This window comes from Excalfactoria chinensis, chromosome 3, assembly GCF_039878825.1.
Source record: "Excalfactoria chinensis isolate bCotChi1 chromosome 3, bCotChi1.hap2, whole genome shotgun sequence".
Classification (NCBI taxonomy): domain Eukaryota; kingdom Metazoa; phylum Chordata; class Aves; order Galliformes; family Phasianidae; genus Excalfactoria; species Excalfactoria chinensis.
In genome coordinates, this window is record NC_092827.1 from 84,855,549 (window position 1) to 84,868,136 (window position 12,588).

At 39.8% G+C, this 12,588-nt stretch overlaps 1 protein-coding gene across 1 annotated transcript in view; it reads left to right on the forward strand.

Moving 5' to 3' along the window:
* Positions 1-12,588, forward strand: part of RPS6KC1 (ribosomal protein S6 kinase C1) — an 82,820-nt gene that overhangs the window by 27,473 nt on the left and 42,759 nt on the right. Inside the window, exon 8 of the mRNA XM_072331025.1 lies at positions 9,945-10,063. Coding sequence (XP_072187126.1) covers positions 9,945-10,063 — 119 coding nt within the window. The remainder of the gene's footprint in view (positions 1-9,944; positions 10,064-12,588) is intronic.

Sequence of the window (12,588 nt, forward strand, 5' to 3'; positions counted from 1 at the left end):
CTTCTGTTACAAAGCAGTAGCTATGTTATATTCCTTTAACTTGTAAAATCTTATGAGTAGCATTTGTTTTTGAGAGTGACAATCTCTGTGCAGTTTCTGAGGTACACAGTGGTTGTGCCAGATGAGAGCGGTGTCTTTGAGGAAACAAAAGACCTGTTTTCTAAGAGGTGTCAGGGTGAGTTTGTTGGCATCAGGCAAATGCAAATGAGGATCCTTGCATCCCAATTGCAAGACTATTTATGCTAATGTTAAATATTTGAGATCCTGTTGAAGAGATGAGGAATGGTTACATTTTGCAGGACAGAGCCCTAGAGGTAACCACCCATCAGGACACCTTGGGCTGTGAAATGATGTTGTCTGCAGGGAAAGAGAGTTATGCTGGGCTCTGCCAGGGTTAATGGCACCCTTACTGGCAGAATTGGGGTTTTCCCCCATCTGATCTCAGATCTCTCTGTTCAGATGGTGCATCATGACTATCACCTTATTCCTTCCTGTAACTTTCACTGAGCTTGGAACCAGTCAAGACGGGAAATTCCTGTCCCATGTCCTTCCAAAGGAGCTGAAAAGCCATCATATCGTGGTAGACTGGGAGGATGCTATAAAACCATTTGGATTTGTCTTTCTAAGCAACAGTGCAGAGAGTTACCTCTTGACATCACAGCTTCTGTTCTAAAACAGACTACTTGTTTGTAGCAATACTTGTCTGCTGATAAGCAGCTGGATTAAGAAGGAATATTGAAAATATTGTGGTTTGCTTAAAAAAGTAATCTAATTCCAGTGTGTTTTTGGCAAGCTGAAATTCTTGCTAATGTGGGCCATGAGCTGTTCATAACTGAAATGTACTGACTTCCAAGCCTGTTGCGGACCGTATAGAGCTTCAGAGCAGATCAGTGCTATAGGACTTGTAACTGCAGGGCAGATGTTGGATAGATCACCCTGAATGAAGTCATTCTGTATGCACACATACTGGGTTTAGACACACCATCACGGCTAAGCAGTAAAATATGGCATCTGCTAGTAAAGTATGGTGAAGTCTAGTATGTAAATACAACCAGATTCAGCTATGTAAAGGAGTACTGGAGGCAAAGTTCCATTTTATATTTCAATATTTCTCTACACAAAATGCTGAGAAAGATCTGGGGTTTACCTTCTGCAGGTTGATACCCGTGCGGTACATGTATGGGTAAGTTGTGGTGCTAACTAAGCCAGTGCGTAGGGCATGTTGCAGAGGTGACTCTGAATGTGCTCCCATAGCATTTGATTGTAATGTCGTGAATAAATGTGTGGTGAGATGGAATGTAAGCATCTGTACTTTCTTCCCTCTTTTGGAGGTCAGCATTGGCTTGGTGTTGATCCAGTCTTTCCATGATTTCTGAGTTTGTCCTCATGGTGGTTCCTCACCAGGTTGGTTGTTGTGTCCAGCCTCTCTGACAGACATCTCTGCCTGCCTGCACAGCCTTCCATCTGGACTGTCATTAGCCAGCACTTGCTGCAGCTATGTGTGTTAATCTTTTCCTTCTGCTTTGTGGTGTTTTTAACCTCCGATCAGAAGACCCCTAATAGTTGCCATGCTTCTTCCAGCACAGTGTAAACAGATCAGACTGACCTCGGTGACAGCGCTTTTGTCCAGGTGAGAAAACTAACTGAAGGCTCAGACTGCAGAATTAAATGCCTCAGGTCGTGTAGGTGAATTAAGGATCAATTCTTTTAGCATAGAGAAGTTTGAAAATCTTTTCTTTCATGTTGGTGGTCTGTGTGAATTCTTTCACTGCTTTGGCTTTCAGAGTGCTTTCCTATTTCTGTGGTCCATGTGTTGGAGGAGCTGCTGCTGTCACCATTTTGTTTTCCCATATGTGCTAGGATGCCATTGCTTATGCTTCTGTCTTACAGCAGTCATGAGTTTATTTTCCTTAATCTTATGTAGTTTCACAGGAAAGTGTTTGAGGTTATTTCTCATGTTGTGAGGTCTTACTTTTGGGGAAATGCCTTGCAGCTGAAGACTGGAAGTTTTAGCAGATGGATGGGAAATTAATCTTTTCTTCCCTGTAGCACTGTATGACCATTCCTTTTAGGCTTTTTTTCCAGTTAGACACACATGCGTGAGGAAAGCTTCCATCTTGTGTGTTTAACGTGGGGTTCTTTGAATAAACAGATGTTTGTTGGTAAGCATTTCTGGAAAGTTACTTTTTTATGTTGCTGAGTGTTACTGTCTCCTGGTGACTGGTCATTCAAACGCATTTTGACCACATCATTATTCTGTGCAATCTTAACTTTTGCACATATGCCAGTGTTTTCTTTCTAGAGAAGTATTTACCTAAATATTCACACCACTGGCTTGGAACCTTACATTCGTGGCAGCAAATGGAATTGGTAACCTTGCAGGGAGTGGAGATCTGTAAGTGTCTTGAGCAATGTACCATAAAGGAAATGCACAAAATACACAGAGCATACCAGAAAATGGGAAGAAGAATTCTTACAGGTTCTCTCACTGTCACACAGTTGTGCTTTAGCTTGTGAGGTTTTAAAGGACAAAGGAGTACTGTCCTGTGCCCTCAGGAAGGGAGAAAGAATAAGTCTGAGAAATATGGTACATCCTAACCTCCCTTAGGAGGAAAAAAGTAGCTCCAAACTGTTTTTTACCATAGTACACTTAACTTTGGTTTTATTTATTTTTTAATATTTACTGTCTTTTTCTCAGCAGTGGAATTTAGCCACCACCCAAAGTTAATCGCCAGGAATTTAATATATAGCATAATGGAGATGAGGAGCCAGTGGGCTTATTTTGCAAATCCGAATTGCCACCCGCTGCTAAAATGTATAGCATTTTTCCTTGATCCTGAGGTGTCCATCTACTCCAGCACCTGCCACGTTTCACTTAAGTAATTGTTTGAAGATTAAAGGTTACCCACTCTCCTGTGAAAGTTTGGAGACTTGTTCCTAAATCCACAGCTCTTCCCGTTCCTGAAATAAATGTCGGGGTTATGAAAGTGTGTCCAAAGTGGTCACAAATCTGTGCTGGATTATGACTTGCATTGTCACTTACAGTGTGCCTGAGCTTTTGTTTGGCTAATATGGACAAAGGAGTCGGCTTCACATGATGTAAGAAGTGTTTGCCCTAAGAAGAACAGAGGTCCTCTTGAACCAATTAGGCAAAAATAACAGCTGGGCTACCCACTAATAAGGAAGGTGCTGCTAAACCTCTTTTCATTGTGAGAAGAAATAAATCTTTTAAGGCTTACTCCCTTGCATTTTTATAGAGAGCAATTCTTTGAAAAATTCAGCGATCCAGCTGGGTGATATGTGCAGGAAGACTGTGAAGAAGATAAAGAAACTTTTAAAAATAAAAAATGGTATTATAGCTATTAGATTTGGCAATTATAAATGTCTCATTGAAGATTTCAGTATTTAGAGAAAGTTTTACCGTTTAAATTGTTAAGTACATCGAGTTTGGGGTTAGCACAACAGGCAGTCTCCCACAAGTTCCTTGTAGCCTGTAAGAGGACATTCCTTCCTGGAGCAAATCGCTTCTGATACCCTCTTAAACAAAGGCAGCCCACATGTATTTTTAGTAAGTCTGAGTAAAAAGCAGGAAGATTTGGAATATGGAGGTTACAAAGGACTGGGACAAGCGATGCTAACTTTTTACCTCTTCTGTGGAAATCTGCACATCCTGTTCAGGCGGCTAGTTAGTTAGGGAATGTGCTGATTGGGGTGGGGAGTGGTTTGGAGGAGGTCAGATGTGATGGAATTCCTGGGTGGGTAATATATACTGTGATTTAGCAGATGTGTGATATACTATATGTTAGTGGCAAGTAAGGTACAGTGCTATTTTTGTTTGTTACCGTCCTGCAAGATAAGCATCCATCCTGAATCTGCGGAGAGTCTTCTTAGTTAAGGACCACAGCAAGTTGGAAAGCACTTCTGTGTGTCCATAATGTGCTCTGTTAGTACCCTAGATTATCTGGGGGGGGGGGGGGGGGGGGGAGGGAAAGGGACAGATTTCTCTGCAGTCCTAATCGTAGAATCATTTGAGTTGAAAGGGACATCCAGTCCAACTCCCCTGCAAGGAACAGGGACAACTGCAGCTCAGTCAGGTGCTCAGAGCCCCTCCAGCCTGACTGTGGACATCTGTGGACATCTCCAGGGAAGGGGCATCCATCACCTCCTGATATCTCTCAGAAATTTTTATTTTTCACTTTGTATTTACAAGGTATAACCCTCCTCTCCATAGCTTTTTTTTTCCTGACACCTGAGCATAAGGCGTTTACCCACAGGATAATATAAAAGATCTGGTACCTCAGAAAGACAGCTAGCTCACCTAATGCTTCACCATTAAGTTAGCCGATCATTCAAAGGTATGTACACTTCTGAGCAAGAAAGCTGCTTGTAATATTGTTAGGCTCCCAGATGCTATTGCTGGGTGCGTATTCAGTAGAAATGTTGCTTCTGTGTATTTTGCATTCAGATCAATGGTCTATAGGAAAACAAGCCTGCAAGTCACAGATGAACTTGGTGGCACAATTATTTTGATATGTGTGGTTTTCCTCTGTCAAACCCTCAAGATCATTTGAATGTTGTTAGGAACGTCTGTTTTTGTAAATATATTATAGCTGAGCTGTCCTTAGAAATAAAAATTAAAGAACAAATTTTAATTCATTGGCTGCTGTCCTAATGTCCTGGCTACTGTTAGTTTGGTCAGCGGGTGGCCCGGTCAGCCTTTCCAAAGCCAATTTTCATTTTAAGATATTTTTATTTCTTTGAAATAGGCAAAGCCTTTGGAAAATGAGGGAGCAGCCTGCTCGCGCCTGTGTAGATGAAGGCTTCTGTGTGCAACAAAGTAGCTGTAGAGTTTTTATATTCTGTTTGCAGTAATAGTAAACAGAGCATCTAAAATAACCACTTGCACATTGCAACAAACACATCATCATTTGCTTAAAAAGAGTTATAATTACAGTTGACGAAGCATGGACACCATAAAAAATGCATTAGTTTGGCTTGACACATTAATTACCTGTTTTTGCAGATGTTTTTATATATTGTTGTGTGAACAGTTTACAAAATAATTACAGGAAAGTCATATGGAAAATAAACTAAGTGGGTGGTTTCTCGCCTTAATATTTTCATTCATGTGAATCTGTGTGAGGCACAGCTGCTCTGTAGCAAACGCGGAGGGAGAGATGGGGAGAGAGATGAGGAATCTTGAGGGGGTTTTTATTCAGGTCTCTGTGATCAGCACCGCTACACTTCATATTGTGCTTCAGCAGTGTAGTTTTTAAACACGTAAACTGACATTGCTGATTTAATCCCAGTGATCAGGAGCAGGGAAAAGCTTTGATCCTGATCAGATGAAACATAAATCTTCTAGTATCTAGGAAAATAAATGAAAAATCAATATTATTTTAAGCAGGATGATCTTTTATGAGCAGTTGTAAAGATTCATCAAAGGCTTTGACACAGTTTAAACATTTCCTGTTTGCTTCCATTTAAAGAAAAACGCCTTTCAAGTTATAAATTGTAATTAAAGAGAGATACCTCTTCAGATTATTGCAGGCGAACTGCAGAATGAAAATAGGAACTCAGTGTGTTCACGCAGTGTTAAAATCAAAAGACCTTCACTAGACATAAGCGCATCGATTCTTTGAAGAACACGCATTTGTTTCACTTTAAAAAATATTATAGCAAAAAGGCAATATTACCGTTTTGAAAAAATCTGCGTCGTCTGTCTGACAGCTGAAGCTTCTCTCAGAGACAGATTTTTTCTGGCATTGTGTTCTAATGCTTCATTCAGTTTAAGCAGAGAGTTTGATAACTTGAAATTTGTCACCAATGGTAAAGATTATTTTTAGTTTAATGAGATCTTTGTTAACACTCACCGCCCTGTGCAAAGGCTTTTAAAGTAATATTTTCTCTACTCATTTAGAGTTTGTATCCTCTATTTCTTTACAGATCTCCGTGAAGTATTGACTGGCTAAATAGGAAATTGCATTGGAATATGGCTTTTCTCTTTTTCCTTTGCTTTGTTAAACCAATATAAATAAAAATCCTGTTCCTGTAAATCCAGTTCTCCAGCTCCCACTTACCGTATACCTTATTGCAGGATTCCTAGGGATGAAACTGATAATGATCTTGGTCATGAATAAGATACAAGAAGTTGTCGAGTTTGTGAATCTGCACTCTCTTTAATGGCTGAAGATTTTAATGACTGAACAGTTCGTAAATGTTTTTTAACAAATTACTCGGGAAGGAAAATGAGAAGGAAAACTGAAATTAATGTCTTGTGAAAGTAGGGAGAACAAAGACAGCTCTAAGGGGACAGCCTATCTTGTTTGCGTTAATTACTGTAAAATTACTGAAGCATTGAAAAAAGGTAATAAACATCCAAACTAAATACACATAACTAACAATTAAGCGGTAAGCTTGACTTTTATGATAGCCTTAGACACTAGCCTAGCAGTTTTCTACCAGTTTGTTTGAAGAAAATGCTGGCTGAAGAGTTTAATGTTGCCATGTGGATGATTTGTTTTCCCTGAGCAACTACCACTTTTGTGTGCCTTTGAGAATGTTGACGATCACCAGTGATCATAACAAAGTTTTATGGTGCTCTAAGCTTAAAGATGAATGCAGGAGTGTTGGTCATATTTCAAGAAATTGCAACATGTTTATTTAAAAGCAAACAAAACCCTGTGCATCTATTCCGTGCTGATACAGCCAAACCTGGGCTCAAACATTGAGTTTTATTTTTTCTTCTAGATGGGAATAATACTGGTAGTCTGGTCTAAGGGAATTTCACTGGAAGAGTACTACCCATTAGAGACTGATCCAGGGGAGCTGGAACTGAGTTTGCTCTCTCTTTGGAATGAGAGGAATTAACTCAGAGATTTTTGCTTATCTATAACGTTGTAACCTAGAAGTGCACTGAATTTCTGACTGTCCGGCTTCCTCCTAAACCTCATGCAGTCCAAGATATTTATGGAGAAAGGCTCTGTATCTCTATCTGAGGAGTTAACAATCACTTTTCCACCCTGCTGGGAGATGGATAATAATAGTTACAATAGATCACTTTCAGCAGAGCTTGGAGTAGAACGTAAGTCTCTTCTGCTCTGTTCTTGATAGAGTGTGTGGCAGTTCTGCGCATTTAGATGGTTGGTAGTCACAATATAAAAGTGAGGAGGAATCTGTAATTTAACAGGGTCAAAATGACTGGTAGAACAAAAGCAATGTGTTAAAGTCCCCTCTGCCTCATTCACTCTCTTGGTCAAAGGATTGTTTAAAGCAAGAGCAGTGATTCCATCTGGAGTACAGTATTCAGGTCTGTGGCCCCCAGCACATGTAACTGTTAAAGTGGGTCCAGAGGAGGCCATGATCATCTGATCAGAGAGCTGGAGCACCTCTCCTATGGAGTCAGACTGAGAGATCTGTGATTGTTCATACTGGAGAAGGCTCTGGGGTGACCTTATAGCAACCTTTCAGTACCTGTGGGGAAGATGAGGAACTCTTTGCCAAAGGAAAAGGGGTAATGTCTTTAAACTCAAAGAGGATAGATTTAGGTAAGATATAGAGAGGAAATTCTTAACTCAGAGGGTGGCGAGGCACTGGAACAGGTTGCCCAGAGAAGCTGTGGGTGTCCCATCACTGGAGATGTTCAGAGCCAGGTTGGATGGGGCCTTGGGCAGCCTGGTCTAGGGAGAAGTGGCCCTATCTATTGCAGGGGTTTGGAACCGGATAGACTTTTTAGGCTAAACCATTCTGTGATTTGTTTCTTTTTGTGTGGGGCAGAGGGAAAATAACTCAGAGCTTATATAGTAGAGGAATTTTCCATGAACTTTCTAAAGAAACCTACTACGTAGCTTTTCATTTTTCTCTCCCATTTTGAAAATGTTTTGAGAAATCTGAGCAGTCAGACAACCTTCTCATCCTTCTTTATTAAGGAGTCAGATGTTAAAGTGAACCAGGTCTATCCAACTGAAGGATCAGAGTGACTCCTGCTGCCCTGACCTGCTTGATATCAGTGTAGGCAGCTCACCTCTCCATTGGGTCCTGCCAGTCGTGCTGCAAATTTCTGAGAGGCTTATGCATGTGACTGCATACTCTGTATGCACACGGCTGGCCACAAACAGATGGGCACAGGCAGAGGACATTGCCTTTGTAGGCACCTACATAACCGCAGACAAAGTGTACAGCTCAGTTGTTTTTTTTTTTTTTGAACTATTGCTGTTCTTGGACTCCCTGGGCAGGTTTCTCTGTTAGCTGGGCCTGGGCTCACTGTCTGACTCTCAGACAACTTCACTGCTAGTCTTGTGTGAAGGGTGGTATTGCATCATCATATGCACAGAGAGCAGTGAGCACCCACATGCAGAAAATGAGGAAGAATAGAGTTGAGTGAGAAGGTAAGACAAATGATGGTCAGGTACAGGATCTCAGTCAGACAGTTGTGCTGATGAGCAGTCTACTTACACACACTCAAGTAATGTAATTCCCATCCCTATTTTCTCATGCTTGTCCTATGGGACCCTACCTTGTCCCTCACCTTTAATCCTGACCCTAAACATCTCACGAGGCTTAAACCTTCCCACAATCCTTCCTATAAAACACTGCATGCTATGTTTTGCGTACAAGCTTTTACTTAGTAAGTTCTTCCTTGGTCTCCCTCAGACATCCTGTAATAATTTTGCTCTTTTTTATGAGACTTGTTCTTAATAACCCGTAATAATCTGGTTCCTTTCTTATCAGTCACCAAGTTTCTGGTTGAACTTCTTCAAGGTTACACTTCTTGGGCATGTCAAATGATTGCTTTCTTATGAGTTCTAGTCTTTGTTATTCTCTGCTATCTGCCGTTTGTCAGGGTTTGGTGTTTGCATGTTTAATTTATTGCCCCTCCTGTTCCTTGCCTTGTCTTTTATCTTGAGTAGCTGTTAGATAACCTTGCAGTTCCTTGCCCTGTTTGAGGATCAGTTGGTGAAAGGTGCTGACTTGCACCTGGTGATTCTGAAGCCTTCTGTAGCCAAGGCTTTGTTTATGCGAGTGTTGGACAGCATCAGTTATGGCTGGAAGCAACTGTTATGGCCAAATGAAATTTCTGCTGTTACTCTGCGAACTTCCAGGACAGCCATTTCAGTATTTCAGGAGCCACAGTATTTTCGTTTTTCTGTTCTAGCAATTACAGTAATTATGGTGTGCAGTCTTTTTCTCTTTGGTTGGTAGTTGAATTTTTTGCTGTTGTTAAAAATCGAGTCTCTTATAAAAATACACTGCTTGTGATGAGAGTGCCTGAACATAAGGATTTAGAGTGAACATAGATTTTGTGCAGTACCACAGGAATGTCACCTCTTGCAAGAGTTTGGACAGACTAGGCATAACACAGTGAATGTTCAGCCATCTGGAAATTGGAGTAATTGATATAAGTGGTTTTTCCTCTCTTACTGCATCACCCCAAGCCAACAGCAAAGGAGCAGGAAGCATCAGAACGTTGAGGGCAGGAGTTCTTGATGTCTCTCATGTTGTCATTTGACTGTTGATAGCATTTCTGTATTCCCTTTATACTTAAGGAATCCCATGTTAAAAACATAGGGGAGAAAAACAACTCCAAAAATGTCACTATTGTTTCTATGTAAGCTCTTATCTTGTTTTCTGTAATTTGAGATTCTGGGTGTTCAGACTGGCAGTTTGTTTCAGTTCAAGTTACAATAGGCACATCTACCAGATCACAGAAAAATTAGGTAAGAATTTTGTTTTACTTTCATCTATTACAAGGTTTAATTTTTTATTTTTATTTTTTGGTGGAACTCTGATATCATAGTACTTGTGTATTATGAGATGCATATTTGTAGGTTTGATTATTAATAACCCGAAGTAAATCAAAAAGGTAGAATCAAAGCAGTCATGTGCTTTGATTACTTAGCACCTCTCTCTGTGTAGAAAAAATAACCTTATTTTTTTCCTTTGAGGTGAATCAAGTCCAACTCGTCGAGAAGCAGTGAAAAGGAAGACTGCGGAATACCTTATGCGAGCTGAAAAGATTTCCAGTCTCTACCATAAATCCTCTGAAGATGCATCCGTTTCTATGGTAGGGTTTATTTTGTATTATTGAATTTTATTTATTTAAATTTGATATAATTAAATTGTTCTGTCTTATAGTAAAGTATATTCAAGCTTGAGGATCAAAAGCTTTAGAATTTATCTCTTTCAGGAGGCCTGAGGAGTATTTCAGTATTACGTTTCTATTAAGTTGCTCTTACTTTCTGATTCTTTTTGGTTTCATTTCATTATAGACAGTGCTTGATTTAGCATACTTTCCTTCTGCTTCACAGTTGATGAGGTGGACATTTCCATCATGCTAAAGAATTTCAATTTAAAGCAAAAAAGAACCCCCAGATCCAGAAGCCACCACTGGAACATTTATTTTGACTTTTCAATGAAAATATTACTCCTAGACAGAGCTGAAAGTTTGTTGGTTTCTTTATCTTTGCACATATGGATGTATCAGAACTGAGTTAAGCTTGTGGAGCTGGGAGGAGTGGGAGATGGTTAGGGATAAATATTTAATTCAGCTAAGGCTCCTTTTGCTTTCTTCAGATGTCTCTTTCAGGAGTACTTCCTACTGTCTTAAGCAGAAACACCCTTATCAGAACTTGTGCAAAAGATAAACAAAGCTTGTTCCAAGACGCCCTCAATAAATTTCTACTTTGCCCTTCCCCAACCATTTCCATCAGAACTTATCTGTTCTTACTTTAGATCTTTACTATGCTCGTGTGAAACTGCATGTAGGTGACTGCTCTATTGTAAATATAAAATTTACCAGCTTCCCATCTCTTTGCGTTTACATCAGTTAAGGGCAAAAAGCACAGAGGATTATTGCTCCTTAGGTTGCTCAGATCCAAAAATGCCATAAGGAGACTATAGCTACCTAAATGTGAAGCGTTATAAAAATCTTACTGCCTAATAAGTAAATTGAAAAAGCAAAACCAGTGATTTTTAAAGGTAACTTTTTCTATGTTGAGAGCCCTCAAGTACATTTTTTTGAGGATGTTCCAAATGAGAGATATATTTTGTGAGATTTGGAGTCTTGCTGCTGCTGTGAATTGTACTTTGAACAATTTAGTATTTTGGTCTGATATGAACTCCTACTAGGTAGTCTTTCTTTGGGTCAGACGCCCCTGAAAGTGGGGAAGAATCTATATTGAATGGAAATCTCAGTATGTTTGGAAACTACAGAACAAGGAAAAAAAAAAAAAAAAGACCAAGAACAACCTATTTTTACCCTTTTATAAGTCTAAAAACTAATTGCAGTTGGAAAGGAGGAAGAAATAGGTTGCGTTTTTGTATGTGGGCTTGAGAAATATTTCCTCTTTTACTGTACTGAGTAAGGCAAATGTCTTCTTTGTAGATCCAAAAGAAAGTTAAACTAATTGGAATAAGACAAAAGGAAAAAGAAAAAAGTAATGAGACTAGAAAGTCAGTCTTCTTGAAACTCCACATTGACAAGCTGGGGCAAATCTGAATGTTCTACTCCTCTTTTTACGATAAAAAATATTTTTCTAGGCTGTGGCTTTGTTTTCCCTATGGCACCGTTTTCCCTTTGTATTTTAGTTCCATTTATTTGCTACTCTTTATAACATGGAAGCCTGACTTTTGTCTTAGAGCTTTTGTAATTTTCTGGCACCCAGTGCAGATAATGCTGTGGGGTCACAATGGTTGTGGTGGAGAATAGTTTGTCTCTGAGTTTATAGCTGAAAATTGATTGGAAGAAGGACTTCCCTAATTTGTTCTAAGGGTGAAGGATTGGCATATTCTTTACTTTGGCTTTCAGGACAGGAAGGGGTCTTACAAAAAGAAGAATGTGACTCCCTGTATGGTGTTTGCAGATCAGACCGGAATTCTTTCACCTTAATTACTACTTAATTACTTAATTGCTATTTATCCTTTGTAGTCCTTAAGGTAGATTTTTTTTGTGTGTTTGTGAATTGTTTCATCCCATGCAGGCAGTGATAAAGTGTACTGAAATGACCTGCATCTGTCTATGGGGTAATTTGTGTAAGATGCTCACTAGTGGATACACGCAGATATTTTGTGTGTATCTCCTACAGAAATTAAGTCTGTAGTTTAGAAATTAGTGTGCATGTTCCTTGTCACTAGTTAGCTTCTGAACTTGCTGTAAGCGCAGCTTTGGGCAAGGCTGGGGCAAGGCTGGTCTGTAACTGGTAGCATCTCTTACTGTTGTAAGTCCTGCAGACTGATCCCATCTCTTGTTCAAATGCTGGTGCTTATACAGGATACACATGCAAATGTTTAAATAAGACTGTACAAATCTGTATTTGCCCACATGGGTCAGCAAAGAGGTCTCTAATCTCTTAGTCCTTGCTAGAGTGATGATGAAGTGTTGCAAGGAACCATTGCTGTAGTATATATACGATGCCTTTACTAGAAGCGTGGCCGAGTTTTGTCACACCTCCATGTGTAATAGGCTCCTGGAATTGCCTGTGTCTGTATTACAATGGACAGGGTGCATTTCTGGCAAGGGAAACATGATTCAGTGCAGGGAACTTCATGGAATGTGAAAGTGCTGAAACTTTCAGCACATTGGAGGAAGAG